The sequence below is a fragment of the Sinohyriopsis cumingii genome, chromosome 17 (assembly GCF_028554795.1).
Source record: "Sinohyriopsis cumingii isolate HCF-2022 chromosome 17, ASM2855479v2, whole genome shotgun sequence".
NCBI lineage: Eukaryota > Metazoa > Mollusca > Bivalvia > Unionida > Unionidae > Sinohyriopsis > Sinohyriopsis cumingii.
In genome coordinates this window covers 117,185,456-117,204,607 of record NC_142977.1, presented here as the reverse complement: position 1 = coordinate 117,204,607, position 19,152 = coordinate 117,185,456, and the positions used below count along the sequence as shown (strand labels likewise).

The 19,152-nt window shown below is 36.8% G+C and overlaps 1 protein-coding gene across 1 annotated transcript; it reads right to left on the bottom strand.

The window, feature by feature from the left end:
- Window positions 1-382: 382 nt before the first annotated feature.
- LOC149779728 (uncharacterized) lies at window positions 383-17,280 on the bottom strand. Its single transcript, XM_089940587.1, has 5 exons — window positions 16,971-17,280; window positions 8,515-8,685; window positions 6,212-6,477; window positions 4,455-5,431; window positions 383-2,050 (listed from the first exon to the last, which is right to left on the bottom strand). The coding sequence occupies exons 2-5, from the start codon at window positions 8,666-8,668 to the stop codon at window positions 1,483-1,485; spliced, it is 1,965 nt and encodes a 654-aa protein (XP_089796713.1). The 5' UTR covers window positions 8,669-8,685; window positions 16,971-17,280; the 3' UTR covers window positions 383-1,482.
- Window positions 17,281-19,152: the final 1,872 nt, after the last annotated feature.

Below are 19,152 nucleotides of genomic sequence, written 5' to 3'. Positions count from 1 at the left end.
ATATATGCTTATTAATAAGCCAGTTTATCTGATCTAACGAAATTCCAGCATATTGCTTGATTACTGCGCAAAGTTAACAGGCCACACACTTGTTGCCATTACAACCAGTCTTATAATGGACATATATACAATGTTATTAATTCTAGGCATATGCTGACCGGTTAATTTGATATTGGTCATTTATATCCAGGTCTAAACCATGAAAAACCCTGTACTATCAGAGATATGCTTAGATAATGCATAAATCAGTTCCAAATTCAGCATAACATGTCCCTATTACGACACAAAGTCAGCTTGACATGTCCCTATTACGACACAAAGTCAGCTTGACATGTCCCTATTACTACACAAAGGGTATTATAACAAGCAGAATAATACAATAAAAATTAACCTTGGTTTTTTTTTCAAAACAGAACACCAGAACAAGGTTACAAATGGAAAAACCCTAACACCCACTCCTTTGTCTTATTGTGAAGCAAATTGTTAAAACGTTTTTTTTTTAAAAAAATTGTACATAAATAGCTTAATTCTGCGATTGCCACATGTAATAAGATTAACAATTACCGAAGCTAAAGTTTAATTTCACATGTCCATTATATCAAGCGGGAACCATACACTATGCCTATACTATTTAACAGTTGTCTTGTTGCCAAATATCAGCTATATAATTGAATCCCCTTGGTTCTGGATATTCATACGATCGCTCCGTTAATAATAAGGTCTGGCCTAAAGCAGTTATGGCCTGAAGTTAGTCATACCTTAGAAAAATAGGAGAAAACATTGCCATTGATTATTTACATTGCTAGTCAATATTATGCACTACAAAGTATATCGTCTTGTATTTTATTGAACTTTGTTTTTTTTTTGTTTGGTTGAAACATTTAAAATATCTTTTTGTTTATTTTCTTGCTCTTACAATCGTTGTTTAGATGTTTATTCTACGTTTAGCATTTAATTTGTATAAGTTTTATTCCGAAATTTATTTTGTCTTTCTTTTACTATGGGATGAAGATTTCATGTTATTCTACAACATATGGAGAGAGGTTGTCATTCTCGTCAAGCTTTCTTAAAGAGTGCTCTATCTTGTACGCCTATAGTATATCTTTCTCAAAGCTACACCATTTTGGTCAACCATTTCTGATTATTTTGTTTTCGGTTTTGGTAAAGTTAATTTAAAATGAAACATTTTTTCAATTTGACCCAATCCTTCCGAAAGACAACTGGTAAGAATTAACGGACTAAACTTTTGTTTCAGTTCTTCAAAGGTTGAACTGCCTCCCGTTTCTGGTAAGTTTAATTCTCCCATGAGTATGGATATATACTGGATTTCATAATTTTCTGTTTCAGTGTATACAACAGATCCGCTATCACCTGGCTGGGCAAATGGTTCTTCATCGACACCAACTGGCACACCAACAACAAAATTATGTTTATTCAGGCCAATTTGTTGAAAATCCGTTGAAAAGATGCATCCTCTAGTTACTACACCTGTCGAACCCTTTTGTACACGTGCTCTCCTACACCTATACGTTGGATGCTATCCATATCCAATATATGACATTTCCGAGTTTCATTTTTATCCTGGAAAAAGGGGTTGCAGCGATGTCTCATATTTGGATGAATCTTAATTACAGCGATATCCAACAATTTGAAGTCCGACGGCAAAGAGTGTGCGCGCATGCCAAGTGGGATTGGGGTCGGGCCAATGGTTGTAACATCTCCAGGCTTTACAACGATGTGACTGCTTGTAACAAAATAAAGGTCGTTACTCTCAATCCCATGTTTATTCATGAATAGGCCTATTGTGCCTCGGCGACCATCTGCACTCAAAAATGCATCTCCCATTCCTATTTTTCTGGGACTTTCAACTCCATCTGCTCCCGCATAAAGAGAATCCGAGAAGACTTCTATAAATATTTCACCCGGATAATCTACTAAGCATTTTCTGACGTTCGACTGAACCTCGTTTGCACGTTCAACAGTTTCTGCTTCTTTTACGAATACACACAGCTTCCCAAGCATGTGACCGACTGCTTTAACCTCTTTTATCCTGCAAAATAAATTTGTATTCAGAAATATTCAGGTACCCTATTGTTGCATTATAATTAAAAAATTTTTTTTTTGATTTTCAACAAGTAATACGTTGACGTGATTATTTCCAATTGGCATTTCCCCTAACGTACAAATTTTATATAAGAGAAAGAAGACGAAGAATTGTATGCATTTCTACGACTCTATTCTATATGTGTTATAAAGTAAAATAATCAGTATTGTGTATAGGTAATATAAACTGAATCTGTGACAGAAATAATTAACCTTGAATAAACCAAATAAACAGGCTCCTTAAGCCTGACAGAACAGTGGTAGTAAGCTCAAGGGTAAAGACTCAAGCAGTTCTTGGAAGGAGACGAAGATTCAAACGTACAAGAGATCAGCAAAGAGGAGACATGAGTAGATTGAAAATACATGAATTTGAAGAGGAGGAAGTCCTGTAAGAAACACAAACCTGAAGATAATTACAACAATAAGTGTCGGAGACGGATCAAAGTTATTATCGAAATAAAATAACAAGGAATGAGGTATAGTTAATCATCAAGTTCTACTGATTGCAAATGAGCGTCATTGTGTACACCTTAGAGCTAAGATAGCCATTGTAAATGGAAAGTCAATTCCTACACCGATACGCTATCTGCTGAAAATTTAATAGGCAACGCAATGAAAACTGGAGCTTTCCTAATGTTAGTGAAAGCAACACTCGTGATAAATGGTACAAACTAGTCACAATGACCTTATTTAAGAAACTGCTGACAAGAAAGCATCACAGCTAAATTAACTGTTTCTTTGTTTCACTCTTATTTCCCGGTCCAGTTTTCATTATGAAGTCTGTCATATAGTTCTTAAGGCATTTCATTCCCACAGACATCCACGAAAACATGGATGGAAACACACTTATTAAGCGTTCCCTTTTAGATTGGTTGGCGGCTAAATTAAGATTATAACAGGAAAAACCAAGAGATGTATAGATTGATTAAATGGTACAACAGTAAAATTAATTCAAGATAAAATATTATTAAGTATACATAAATCTCAACTGAGAAGACGAGTATGATTATAACTCCGTATCCAGTAAGTTATATACCGCAACATTTGTGGTACGCCAACCAAGCATGTGGATTATATACAATGACTGAAAAAGTTGACATCTGCGAAGCTGAGCAGCAAAATATACTTTGATAGTAGGAAAGACTAAAATTAAATATTTCATTGGTTGGTCCCAATCTCGATAGCTCCAGCTGGTGTAGTCACACACATGTGAAGAACCATGGCCTTCACGATCAGGTGTTTGAAACAACTACATGATATTAAGGACAATACTATGTCAAGATTAATAAAGGTGTTTCTCCACAGGATTTACCGACGATACTAGTGTTGGTGTTTACACTTATTCCACTGTCGAGTTTTGAGGCAGAATTAACCAGGGTTTCAACCTAGAGCGAACTCCATAGACAGCAACTAATGTTCAAGGACGGTCTAACTAAATCTTAAATAGACGTCTTGTTTCATGGACTGTTACCACTGCTATCGACATAAAAACTGGAATCAACAAATAAGAGGTCATAATCATGAATTGTAAATCCCTAAACAAAAGACAATAAATACCTAGGTATCGTTTCAGCAGGAAACAAGAAAGATGAGTTGAGATATAAAATCAGAAAAAAGGCTGTTTGGACACAGATTAAAGTACGAAACTAAATGAAAGAATCAGAGTCTCAAACATCGATGGGTATAGTACGAAAGGAGTTATACAAAATTAACATAAAGGCTATAAATCTAGGGTTAATCCATCAGAAGATCTGAACAGACTGCAACTTCCTAAAATGATAAAGGAAGAGGCCTCAAAAGCCTTTAAGACATTTGACGAAGAAAGGATAAGCATAGAAAAGTACATCAGAATAGTTGAGAACAAAAGGAATACTGAGATGGATTGGCAACAAGGAAAGCACATAAAACGAAAATGACAGTGGCAGATCGAATAATTTTATGACATTTTGCAGGGAGACAGAATAATAAATCAATGAGATCGTATGCATTTTGGTCTTGCGATCGAAGAAATAAAATAAATAGAAGTTATATAATTGCAAGGAAAGATTATGCACGTATCGTTAACACGGTGAAAGCCGATCATTGTGCAAAACGAGAACTACTAACCATACTAAAGTCAATTATCTGATTAGGAAGCGTGCACAGTGTTAGTATAAAGTCATAACAAGAAACAACTAAGTCGTAGAATAATCTGTCCAATAAATATGGGTTTAAATTGTTAATAAATTTTACGATTAGTGGATTTATTGCATTGATAATTTTGAGCTGTTATTTTTGAGCTGTTATTTATGAATTACTGCAGAGCATTCTTAAATCTACATAATTAAAATCAATAAATAAAGTGTACTAACCTTCCAAGGAGATTTCTCCAGTTTTGCAGGTCCGGCATAACCTCAACATATTTCTTTTCATCGATTGTCTTTTCCATAATTCTCAGAAGTTCTTGCCTTAGATGTGCTAAAAGGTCTATTTTAACCCTAATTCCCTTAATTTTGCTACAAATCTCGAGAAAGTAGCTTAGTAAGACCTTCGAAACGTCATCGGCAATGGTTTTTGAAAATTCCTCGAATTGTTTCCTTAAGCTAGATTTTGCCGCTCTTTCTCTTCGCTTTCCATAAGTATTGTGTAATCTTTCAACCAGTCTACTTGTAGAAAGTAATTGCGCGACGGAATTACTTTTACTGTGCTTTTCAGCAATACTCTGCAACTGTGTGATCAGATTAAATTTCGTCAGCTCAGATTTAGGTAGGGCTCTTTCGACAAAGTTCCTTGTTTCCAAAAGCTTCATGCATTCTTCATCGTACTTTATTTCCTCTAAATACTCGTTGACTCCAACACCTTTCAGTTCGTATATGCTTACAATCTCACCTATAAGCACAGTCTTGGTGACACGAACAATTGCGATATCGATAACTTTGTCCAGTTCAGTCGTCTTTTCAGAAGACGTGGGTCCACTGGTCAGAAGTAAGTCTAATATGGTTAATGGAGTCTTTAAAAACCCCATTATTGCTGTGGACAGTCGTTCCTTTGCATCTTCTTGCCCAAAGATACATCCACGTGGATGTCTTGTTTTCCTTGTGGCCTCTATCAAGTACTCATTCAGCAAATGAAATGCATTGATAAATTTGTGCTCCATGTGGTTGCTAATGGCAGTCGACAGGTCCGTTTCACTTTGATAGACAATGTTCATTTTCTGTTTTAGAAGACTGCGCAAGATTTCCAAATTATTGACAACCAAATCTTTCTCCGATTCATTCTTGGCATCTACAAAGAACAGCATGTTTTCTACTCCAATGCAGGTTTTGAGTTTAAGCAATGTCTCCTTTCCCTAAAAACGAAATTTACATTTTAGTCGTAAGCAATGAAAAGGATTTTGCTAGATATTCAGGTAATAAACTTGGAATAAATCTTTCACAACAAAACACTGACATAGGCAATTAGTAGTACATGCACTTTGATTTCATCAATAGTGCCGAAAGTCAAGATTGAAGGCGTACTTCGTTTTTAAACCAGGCAAAGGAAAACGACATCTATAAGTTTGAAATAACTTTGAAATAAAACTGTTTGCTGATAAATGATAAGGAAAAGGTTTTATTTTTGCTAAATTTTACAAAAAGCACATTTTGGTCATTCTGCTACTTTTACACCCCTTACTGATGATAGAGAATGAACGTTTTCTTTGAAGAAAACCATAAACACAAGCTTGCAAATTTCCATGAACCTGGATCTCTCTGGACAATATAGCTAGGTAATCTTTCTGAACTGTAACAAGTGACATCAACCACAGTAGAAACAAAAAATATGTATTTGATTAATTATATTTAGCGATCAGTTTGATGTGCATCATGTCTGTCGGTCATTTAACATGGCGTAGGAGAATTTATGTGCATTGAACGTTGCCGTATTATTTTCATTCAGTTGAATACCTTGGATATATACTTGATTGTTCGGTTATATATTTCATTGTTCTGACAAACTCACCTGGGATCACACATGTACAGGCCAAACCAGATGGTCTGAAACCCTTGTCCTTCAACCTCATCTATTACTAGTGTACAGTGCATAGTATGACCCTAAATAAATTACATGTTGAAAAGATAAGCAATACCTTTGGCGTCTCAATCATCCTGATGGTACAAATAGCCCCAAACAGTTTGTGTTTCTTTTCTTTGTCATCCAACGAAGGTATTTCGTCCAGAAGGTGAGTCTCGACCTTTGTAGGTCTGAGTTCCTTGACCAAATCCGCCTTCGGGATTTTGGAATGAGTCGTGCCGAACAGGTACAACATAGCGCTGGAATTGATCAATTGATTCACGGCATCGCTGAGGCACCTTGATTTATATTTCTGCGGTTTTATACTGTCTGAAATTGGGCCTTAGAAAAGAAAGAAAAAATGATCTGCATATAGTGGAGGAGTATTTTTCTCTAAACCTTATTAAAATTAAATCTGGAGAGAATGCAGATACATTTGCATAAAGACAGTAAGAGATAGAAAGAAGTGCTTATAATAGGGATACATACACAGACACTCGTTTAGGTAGATACATATGTGTATAGGCACAGAAAGAACCTTTATGCCACTGTGTACTTCATGCAAACAAAGTTATTATAAATGGGCTAATCAGTATTTTTACAGGTTAATACCTTGTAAACATGTTATAATAGCCGTCTGTCTTGAATTGTGAACAAATTTCATACATTAAGTCTATTAATGAAAATACGATTGGTGTCCGTGTATGTATCAATATATTTTACAGGTTTTTAAGTATGATTATATATGTCACCTGGACGCACGAATTCGCCATTAGAACTTGTGTACACCAATCAGCAAACATTACATGCTGGAATCGTATGTGTTAAATGTTTGGTTGTTGTAACAGTTTTTTGCAAATGACGGCATATCGTCATTACTAACTTCATAGTTTTCCAAAAAGCGGAGACGGCATATTCTGTTCTAGGATAGCCGTGAATTTTTATCTTATGACCAAGAGGAGTCACTTAAAAAAAAAATTTCAGTTTGAATATATATCCAAAAAATAGCATTCCTCCATATATTTCATGGTTCTTATGGTTAGATGTTATGAACTCTGATGAAAGATCTCTTCAAGCCGTTATCTATAATAGAACATATGTTCAAGACAATACTGATATTTCACATTACGAAGTATGAAGCTCAACCATTTGGGGTGTGTATGTACAGAAACAACTGTTGTAGGTGGCTTAATGTTAAGGTAGAAACACAAAAACTTTAGCTTAGGAGGACCTATGACTTGCAAATAACCAAAATAATCTTACATATTTCAAGTCTCTTGTTTGAACGCTTGGAGTTTGGCGATTGACTGGTACGCAATTTAACATATTTAATAAATACATATGGTATTCGATCGACATACTTTCTCTTGGACTAGTTTAGAGTGCAAATTCTATTAAATATGGCCACATCAAGCTTTAACGGTTTGTTGTTAGTAACAAAATAATTATGCATTTTGTTGTACTCTGTTATTCCTGGATGTTTGATAGTTTCATTAGTTTATATCTGCTGTATAGATACAGCTGTTTCGACCTTTTTCGCATGGCCTGGAACACCATTTCGAAATCTATTCGTGTTTCAAAAAATGTAATAAAAACCTCTCTTAAGTCAGTAAGCTAAATATGTATTTGTTGGTCTAGTCTTTTAGACACTGGGATAAAGCTCTCTCAAGTCAGTAAGCTAACTATGTATTTGTTGGCCTAGTCTTTTAGACACTGGGATAAAGCTCTCTCAAGTCAGTAAGCTAAATATGTATTTGTTGGTCTAGTCTTTTATACACTGGGATAAAGCTCTCTCAGGTCAGTAAGCTAAATATGTATTTGTTGGCCTAGTCTTTTAGACACTAGGATAAAGCTCTCTCAAGTCAGTAAGCTAAATATGTATTTGTTGGTCTAGTCTTTTATACACTGGGATAAAGCTCTCTCAAGTCAGTAAGCTAAATATGTATTTGTTGGCCTAGTCTTTTAGACACTGGGATAAAGCTCTCTCAAGTCAGTAAGCTAAATATGTATTTGTTGGCCTAGTCTTTTAGACACTGGGATAAACCTCTCTATCTAGTCCTGTATCAATAACTGGCTATTATACATATCTCACATTACAGGGGCCCCGAGTGGCCGAGTGGTCTAAAGCGCTCTCCGTTACGGATCACTGCCATCACACCTCTGTCTGCGTGGGTTAGAGTTTCGGATTCGGCTAACGTGGGTATGTGAGAGAGGTTGCCAGTAGCTTCTTGTGGGTCGGTGGTTCTTTCCCGGGTTTTCCAGGGTTCTTCCTCCACCATTAATACTGCCCGCCATGTATAGCCTATCGTGTGCTGAAAAATGGCGTTAAACCCTACAACAACAACAACAACAGTTTAATTTTAAAATGCATCCACTTACCATAAATCTTTTCGAATCTATAGAATATGTCTTTCAGTTTAGATTGAAAGTATTTGATTCGAGGAAAGGATTCAACTGGAGCTTCAACTGTGGTGTAAAATATGTCATCCTGAAGTCCCATATCTGTGGATGAAGCTCCTTCTTGTACGTCCATGAGATTTAGCCAGTGTTCTGCAAAGTATGATTAAATATAATCATTGTCTGCAATGTGTCATGAACAAAAAAAAAGGATTATTTCAGTCGAAATATGTTCTGAAAAGGTAATGCATGTTAAGGTATTTATGCTGCTGAGGGCTTTTAGCTTTATAAACGTCTTGATATGATTGCCATGAATACCTCGCGTGGCATACAACACAGCGATATTTATCGTTTCATGTTATACGTTCACTTCATTTCATATTGCCGTAAGTTGATATAGATATTTCAGTAGTTCACAATAGTTTGTACAACTCGAGCTGGGATGTTATGAGTTTGCTATGACTAACAATTAATTATTCCTTTCTAAAATTAACTACATATAGGCTGCTTGCATCATGTGCGACTTTTAATGTATAGTCTTTCATTTCCAATGCATAATGACAAAACTATTTTGTCTTGATGCTTAATACTTTATTCGATCAAATTTACCATGAATGCACGGCACTGGTGGCCTAAGTGGTTAGAGCGTCCGCATCGGATGTGGGAGGTTGTGGGTTCGAACCACGGCCTAGTCATACCAAAACATATAAAACTGGTACTAGCACCTGCCTCGCTTGGCGTTCAGCATTAAGAGGTTAGTGTTAGGTCTGGTCTCAGTGGCAATTCTCATGGCATTACCAGAGCTCCAAGGGTGTATTTCTATATTCCACTGCATATGTATTTAGCAGTACATCAACCACGTAAACGTTATACAGAGTAAGTATGTAGTCCACTAATGACAGGGTTAAATTTTTTAATCATTCTCTTATTTATGTTGGTTATACAGAGGTTATTAAAGCGTTCCAAACAAATTTAACTGTCAAGCTTCCTTTTCGGAAGTTTAAGAGCGTGACAGTCTTAGCGATTCAACCATATTTTCTTTAGGTACTTCGAAGATATCAACCACCTGGTTAGGCATATGATAAACTAAATGTAATTAAAACCATTATATTGACAAATAGCAATGTAACATGTTGTATACACAAACCATTATATTGACAAATAGCAATGTAACATGTTGTATACACAAACCATTATATTGACAAATAGCAATGTAACATGTTGTATACACAAACCATTATATTGACAAATAGCAATGTAACATGTTGTATACACAAACCATTATATTGACAAATAGCAATGTAACATGTTGTATACACAAACCATTATATTGACAAATAGCAATGTAACATGTTGTATACACAAACCATTATATTGACAGATAGCAATGTAACATGTTGTATACACAAACCATTATATTGACAGATAGCAATGTAACATGTTGTATACACAAACCATTATATTGACAGATAGCAATGTAACATGTTGTATACACAAACCATTATATTGACAGATAGCAAAGTAACATGTTGTATACACAAACCATTATATTGTCAAATAGCAATGTAACATGTTGTATACACAAACCATTATATTGACAAATAGCAATGTAACATGTTGTATACACAAACCATTATATTGACAGATAGCAATGTAACATGTTGTATACACAAACCATTATATTGACAAATAGCAATGTAACATGTTGTATACACAAACCATTATATTGACAGATAGCAATGTAACATGTTGTATACACAAACCATTATATTGACAGATAGCAATGTAACATGTTGTATACACAAACCATTATATTGACAAATAGCAATGTAACATGTTGTATACACAAACCATTATATTGACAGATAGCAATGTAACATGTTGTATACACAAACCATTATATTGACAGATAGCAAAGTAACATGTTGTATACACAAACCATTATATTGACAAATAGCAATGTAACATGTTGTATACACAAACCATTATATTGACAAATAGCAATGTAACATGTTGTATACACAAACCATTATATTGACAAATAGCAAAGTAACATGTTGTATACACAAACCATTATATTGACAGATAGCAAAGTAACATGTTGTATACACAAACCCAGTCATATTTGTAAAAATATTTTTGTTGTTGTTGCGAACATCAAAACTATTGATATTTTATATACAAAACAAAAACAGTGGTTCAGAAAAATCAGTAAAATGAAATCGAACAACTGTGCAACAGATACCAGAATCTTCCTCCACCAGTCAAACTGGTGCCATGAACAATCGCTTTAAACCTACAAAAAAAAATGGATTTGCCTTAGCGAGCCGTGCAAGTACATTTGATTCCAAGGGTTATATGTTTCTCGTTTAGTTTCCTTTATAATCTATGGCATAGTATTTTGTAAACGGGATGATAATAGTGAAAGAGATGTAGTCACCTTGATTAATACCATTGCTAGCAATACTAATTTATTCTTAATGATACTTCTATGGCTGACAGCTTTACCAATCCAAAGAAATGGATATTTCGTACCACTTGACACACACACACACACACACACACACACACACACACACATATATATATATATATATATATATATATATATATATATATATATATATATATAATGACGGACTTAATAGAATGGACAGTAAAGTGTGGTACATGTATTTAAAACTATTAAACTTTTTGTCTCCGACAGGCTCACCACCCAAGTGACACAGGAGATCCATGACAAATATGATCAGCTGGTAACTATGCGCAAGCCGTTCACGGAAAATGGTCCACAAAATGGGTTTCAACTTGGACCCTCCGTAGCAACAGACAACAAACCAGCAGCATACATGGTCTCCCGCGCCATTGTGGAAACCAAGGCTTCACTTATAGGTAAAACTGTGGATACAGGTAACGTTGTCCAAATCGTTTCTGCCTCCGAGGGACATTCACAATCAAAATTTGTAAGCTCGTCGGTCACACCATCAACTCTAATCCTTGATAAAGTTAAGGCAAACAAATTGGCGGGCTCATACATAAGTTTTTCTACCCTCATGAATAACTCACAGGATGCTAGTTTCAAATTTCAGTTAGATACGCACAGTACTGGCCCTGTACTTAGCATTGTTCCAAAAATTAGGAACGTCCAAATCACAGTAGGACAGTGGATTCTCGATACATGTATAAAACAGCTGGGTAGGGTTTTTTTTTTATAGCAAAAACAGATATATCAAATGCTTCCATATTCTTCCTATTTGTCCTATGTAATATCATTGTTTTAGCTTTTTGTGGTGGAGCATGTATTGTTTTGACAAATGCTTACCAATGGGTTGTAGTTCCAGTTGCAAGATATTTGAGACCTTTTGCAATTCTCTTCAATGCAAACACAAAGTTATCTATAACATACATGACGCAGATTTTGGACGAGTTTTGATACTAGATGCAACTCGTGTCCAATGTCAGCAGAAGCTCGATCTCTTCCTGACTGTATGTGCCGACATCGGCGTTACTATAACTGCGGATAAAACATTTGCCTCGTCAACAAACATGACGTAACTCTGATACGAATTGGATTCCGTGAGAATGGAGGTTCGCCTTCCCACGGACAGACTAGAAAAATGTAATAAACTCGTACATTTATATCTTGCTTGAAATAAAATTACTATCAAGGAGTTGCAATCCATCATATGTACTCGTAACTTTTCTTGCGCAGTTGTTTTGCCGGGACAAGCTTTTCTTAGGCGACTCATCAACTTGACAACTGTCATCGCAAAACCACATTAGATTAACAAAAGAGGTAAAGGAAGATTTAAGGGCCTGGCAAAACGTTTAAACCGGTATTAACGGTAGATCCTTATGCCTGACATTTGGCTTACCTCCGACACGTTGGACTTGTACACAGATGCTTCTGCCTCAGTTGGATACAGTGCCATCCGGGTCACACACTATTTCTATAGCATCTGGGATCAGACATGGGCATATCAAAATATAACGCTTCCAGAATTCTACCCCATCGTTCTGGCAGTTGAGGTCTAGGGAGAACACTTATCCAATAAATGTATCTGTTTCCACAATGACAATAAAGCATTAGTTGAAACCATAAACAAACAATCCTCTAATGACACAAAAATCATGCATTTCATTCGCAAATTTGTGCTCTTTTGCCTTAAATTAAATATCTTGGTCAGGGCATAACATATACTGGGTATACGAAACAGACTCCCCGATGCCCTTTCTCGCCAACATGTTTCGAGTTTCTACGCCATGGCTCCCTATGCGGACTCACACCTTCATCGCGTTCTGCTTCTTCCAACCTTGCTCAGCTAGAGCGTACGCTTGACCATTTGCTTAAAACATCCTTCACCCAGCTATACAAACCACCTATAAGCGGGTTTGGACGCTATATAAGAGTTCACATCTGACAATTTGACCGTGTTCTCTCTATCAGTTTCAATAATCAATATTGCCCTTTCAGATGCATTTAAGAAATGCATAAGGTTAGGCAAAAAGGTCTCAGCTTTGTAACCCTTCAATAACCTTTTCTAAGATTACCATTCCGCCGTGTGTGCTAATTTCTCTTTCAGGTCTCGTGGGTTTCACAGACCTAGATCCATGGGCATCGACCGTGCTTTACTGGGATATCATTCACTCGACCCGGACTAATCTGTGTCTACCTGCCTTTTCGACCGCCAGGAGCGAACGAGGATACTCTAACACATCCGGAAGACCAACAGCGCATTCAGAAAGTACGCGCATCCGTTTTAAAGTTTCTTCCCAATCCTCCATACATGCTGGATATATCCTAACTACCAGGGACTATGAGGGTGCTCTACTGCCCCGGCAATACAGAATTCATTGGTTTGATTTTGATCAACATTAATCTTTTCTTTGATGCTGGACATTTTTGTTCTTTGCCCCACCTACCTTTTTGTGGCTGCCAGAAATACAGCAGGCTCTGTTTGCGGTATTTCTGTTTATGGCGGTTGCAGCTCAAAAAATGTCTGTATTATATGCTATGTCTCATTGTTCATTTTCTTAGCACGTTTACACTATAGACTTTGTCCACATAGTTATGTTATGCTGTAAATACATAGCAAATATTTGGTTCACTAAGATCATTTATGTCCAATACAAAGTAATGAAAGTGGCCAGCATCAAACACAACGTTTGTCTTTGTTTTAATGATGTACCCATATACTTTGACTTTGTAATATTTGCACAACTGACCTTGGGTATTCTGTCCTTTTACTCTCTATTTTCCTCTTGACTCTATCGTTTCGGAAATAGTAGGCTGGTGCATGTGCATTTCATTTTACAATCTCATCAAACAAGTTAATAATACAAACCATCGTTCTCATTCACTTTCGTTCTGACAATAACTTGCACCCCTCTTCTACGTGTGCATGAACACATCACATAAAACGATTTACGCTCGCGTAAGGACATTTATGGGATGTGTGATTGGGTCTACAATTTCCCGCCAGATTTGTCGTGTAACGCGCTGTCAAGGGCCAATATATTTAAAGCTTTCAATCACGTGTTCTGCCCAGCCAATCGCAATGCTCTCGCTCCGGCAGCGCGCGGAGGTGTTCTCTCTGATAGGGACTGCAGCGTCAGTTGAGCCAATTTCCTTCTGGGGTGTGGACGTGTTTCATTTTTCTGTATAAATGTTTTCCACCTCCACCCCATCATACCTACCTGTATATAATTGTTATATGCTATCTTGTTAATTATATGTTTGTTTATTGTTGTTTTTTGTTTTTGTTGTTTTGTTTATTTATTGTTATATTTTTACTTTCTCCATTTGTTCGGTTTTTAGGCTGTTGCATCCGCAATAATCTCTTACAAGGTTATACGGCTTCTACAGTATCGTTGTATTATAATACCGCTCGTCTCAGTGTTTCATTTGTTAGCACCTTTACTTGATATATTTTGTTCAATGTTACATTGCTGTAAATACATAGTTTAGGTTGAGTCTGCTCAGTATATAACAATCATGTTTACGGCGGTTGCAGCCTCAAAAAATGTTTGTATGTTATGCTACGTCTCATTGTACAGTTTCTTAGCAGGTTTACGCTATAGACTTTGTCCACATAGTCATGTTATGCTGTACATACATAGCAAATATTTGGTTCACTAATATCATTTATGTTCAATACAAAGTCACGAAAGTGGCCAGCATCAAACACAACGTTTGTCTTTGTTTTAATTATGCACCCGTATACTTTGACTTTGTAGTATTTGCACGACTGACCTAGGGTATTCTGTCCTTTCTGTCTCTTCCTCTTGACTCTATCGATGTCGGAAAGAGTAGGCTGGTGCATGGGCATTTCATTTTACAATCTCATCAAACAAGTTAATAATACAAACCATCGTTCTCATTCACTTTCCTTCTGACAATAACTTGCACCCCTGTTCTACATGTACATGAACATACACACACACACACACACACACACACACATGTGTGTGTGTGTGTGTGTGTGTGTTGACGGACTGTTAAAAGAATGGACAGTAAAGTGTGGCATTTAAAATTATTAAACTTTTTCAAAATCACACGGCTAAACGAAGCGGAAAAGGCACCACATCCGGCACTGAATGTATCTGGGGAAGCAGAAAACTGGTTATATTTAGATTCAGATGACGTTCAGGCCGATTATTCGGCACTGTAAGAAAAGTTTAAGAAGACATTATTCCCATCAGATGTCTAACGTCACAATCGAATGAGAAATCTTTTTCAGTGTTTCTGCTAAATGACTCTGTGCACGAATATCTGAGGAAAGTTAAATTGAAGGGGATGGACCTGGAAAAATCGACATCAGAACTCAGTGAGATTTCCATCAATGTACTCATCCAAGTTTATGGTCTTTCGTCGTGACTACGGAGCCAAAAACACTGGAAGATGGTGCCAAATATGTCAGCATGCTCATTCGGTGGAGACGATAAATTCGACAAATGTAGAATGCGAGATCTGGAACTTAAAGCTGAAATCGAACAGCTGAACCTCAAACACAATCCTCTTAATACTTTAACTGAGCAACTAGAAGGCCGAACCCGCTGGGGATTCCAGGGACTCAATACTCCTATGTGGTGAGTACCGCCATAAAACATCAGAGTGTTGGTTCCAAAATGTAAGGTGTTTAAATGCAAACAACTGGGACATATCAAGGCTGCATGTCGGTCTGCGCCATACATATCACCAAAAGCAAAATCAAGGTAGAAGCATGCGTATCCCAGAGCATCGTACATAGATACCCAGGGATAGGATTTTTAACGTAGCTTTAACAATTTTCCACTCATATCGCTACGATGTCTGCATTGTGGCAGTTTATAGTGATGTCTAGCACTGGGGAATCATGCCGCAGACATGCAGCATGATGTCCCACCCAGTCACGTTATCCTGACACCACGGCGACCAGTCCTAACACTAACCTCTTAATGCTGAGAGCCAAGCGAGGCAGATATTAGCACCATTTTGATAAGTCTTTGGTATGACTCGGCTGGGGTTCGAACCCACGACCTCCCGCAGCCGAGGCGGTTGCTCTAACCACCAGGCCACCGGAGCGGTACCATTTTTGTATGTCTTCGGTATTACTCGGCCTGGTTTCGAACCCGCGACATCCCACCTCCGAGGCGGACGCTGTAACCCATTCGCGTGTGTGTGTGTGTGTGTGATTTGGATTTTTAACGTTGCTTAAAGACTGTTTCAGTCATATCGCTACGATATATGCAGTGTGACAGTTTATAGTGATGTCTAGCACTGGGGAATCATGCCGCAGACATGTAGCATGATGTCCCCCCAGTCACATTATCCTCACACCAGGCTGACCAGTCCTAACACTAACCTCTTAATGCTGAGCGCGAAGCGAGGCAGCTGTTAGTACCATTTTTGTAAGTCTTTGGTGTGATTCGGCCGGGAATCAAACCCACGACCTCCCGCATCCGAGGCGGACGCAGTAACCCATTCGTGTTATATATATATATATATATATATATATATATATATATATATATATATATATATATATATATATAAAGAGAGAGAGAGGAGACTTACGGGATGGGTTGATCAACTAACAGCTTGCTGAAGGAATGGAAAGTTAGATTAACTGACTAATCCAGAGACCGATTTGACTTCTTGAAAAACTGTATTGTTTCCGATTCGATACGGCTGGGTAGGTAATCTTACTGTGAAGCAGACTGAACAGTTCAGCTACTTTAGGTAAAGTTCTTAACACGAAAATTACAAATACAGGATACATATCATACACTTTCATAAATTATAGTATGTCTTGATGATGGTCAATATCTGATTCGCGTTTTCAAAATGGGGATTTTGCATACTGTCTTGTACAGATAAAATAGCTAGGTCACATCTTACTATCTTGTATCTGACAATTATAGTGAGACTGGACAACGGTATACAATATTTAACTTACCTGCATATCAATCCCTATCCATACAGTCCTGCATATTCACCCCAAAACCATGCATGTGCAGGTTCCTCGCGTATGGGTTTTGAAAGTTACAAAGGTGAGTTATTCCGAGAGTACCTTTGGGCTTACGTCTGTACAAGAATGTAGCTGTTAACATAAGAATATATTTTCCTGTTTCTATTGTGCTTTGCCATACAAAACACTCAGCTTAATTAACGATTAAAGTCTGTTCAGTTTCATACTGTTGTTAAACACTCGAATCGAATTTGTTTATAAAATTAGTTTTGTGGCTCAATCTGTTGTAGTAAACTTTGGAATTTCCGATCGACTTATTTTTAGTAGCCTGTCATATAAAGCACTTCATTTCGCGTGTGACAGAGTTATCGTTCGTAACACCATGTGTCGAGCAGTTGGTGAAGCATACACAACGAAACACACACCAAAATGCAGGCTTACACTTGCCGTTTACTAAGCGGGATTTATCCCCAATTCGAGATATGATATTTCAAGCACATATCATTCTAGACAACAGGTTTGTATACGTTTTCCGTATGAATAAAAGGCCTTTGTAAGAGGTTTTTTGTGTATCTTACAAGTTTGACTATTTACACGACAACGAAGTCTAACAACCAGTCATGTATATTTTATTAATCCATCTGTATAAACCTGTATTTTAGAGGTCACATACTGTGTATGATTTCATTATTATTTCGTGCACTGTGAATATAATGGTCGAAACTTCATTCTTTTTCATTTAAAATTTAGAGAGTGCCTCGATAAACAAGGTACATCAGTAACCTGCTGTCATATACGCAGATGTAAGTACGATGTTAAATTACCAACTGCTCAAGATGTTCTTGTATTCTAATCACAAATACTAATCAATTAGGAGGAAAACATGGATCACTATATTTAGTGATGTTCTAATAAAAGGCCTTTGCAAAACCTTCGCTTCAGCCAAATGTATATACTTAAATAAATAGTTATTTCATTTTAGTCATTGTTATGTTCGTTATCACCGTCATAAATGTCATTATTATCATCAATTTAATATCAGAGCTAATGACAAACATAGAGTTAGTGCAATTTTTAAAAAGCAACCATATACATATCAATTTTCATATTTGATCGATTGATTGATTGATTGATTGATTTGTAGCTCAACTGATGGATAGGTGAATGGATTAACTGTTTAACCCATTGAAGAAGGAATAATTGCTCCTGTGCTTTAATGGACGATGTCTACATCTTTAGTCACACCGTCACTCATATCATCCCTGGGTGGAGTGGGAAGACAAAGGGAGTAGAAGAGTTTACGGTTGAGCGACTCTCGGGGGAAAACTATTTTCACACGAAAAGAACACTGCAGGTAGCATATCACACGCTGTCTAAATTGTAAATGCCTTCACGGGGTCAATATCTGAAACAAACGTAATATGTGATTCAGAAAGGAGACAAATTCACAAACGTACCATTTTTAATCTTTTTTTGGCAACACACGAGTTCAGCTCTGCTCAAGGGGAATGACCAAAATCATTCAAATTTATGTGCATTCCTACAGCTACATCCATGGATGTATATCTAAGTTACGGAAATAGCCGAACCATGTTCAGATTGCTCTATTTGTATGGCTTTGAAATTATTTGTGAACACAAGACTTTTGACATGAATTTCAGTGTAACAATGATGAACTGTCGAACAAGTTATTTACGGGGAACGAATACGTCCGTCTTCTTGGGAATATATTTCAATGTATCGTCTCTAGTTAATTTTTCTGTACAGAAAATAACAGTTTGCATAAAAGTACGTTTAGGATCAAACGGCTTCTACACATTGGAACATAATGAGAGCACAAAATTAACATGATCTGTGTATCTCAATAACAGAGCTATACTGGTTGAACTGTAAGATAGAATACGAATGTAATTATATCCGGCCCCTTCGTTGCATTGTTCGTTTCAAACTTATCCGAATAATTTTGGAAAGCATAAGAAACTAAAAGACGACACCACTCTTTATTTTTGTCAAGAAAAGGGAAACACAGTGCTCAGGATGAATCAGACCAGGGCAATATAGACTGCTCAGTGAATGGACCTTCAAAGGAAGTGAACAAGTAGAAAAGCCTTGAAACATGAATGAGCACTGGAACATTAGACCTGAAATAGACTGAGTTTGAGTTTGGTCC

Excerpts from the sequence above, each read along its gene's own strand:
- LOC149779728 (XM_089940587.1), bottom strand. The coding sequence starts at position 8,668 with ATGGACGTACAAGAAGGAGCTTCATCCACAGATATGGGACTTCAGGAT. Across the intron at positions 6,478-8,514 it reads TAGATTCGAAAAGATTTATG|GCCCAATTTCAGACAGTATA; the intron begins GTAAGTGGATGC and ends TTCTTTTCTAAG. Across the intron at positions 2,051-4,454 it reads TGGAGAAATCTCCTTGGAAG|GATAAAAGAGGTTAAAGCAG; the intron begins GTTAGTACACTT and ends TTTATTTTGCAG.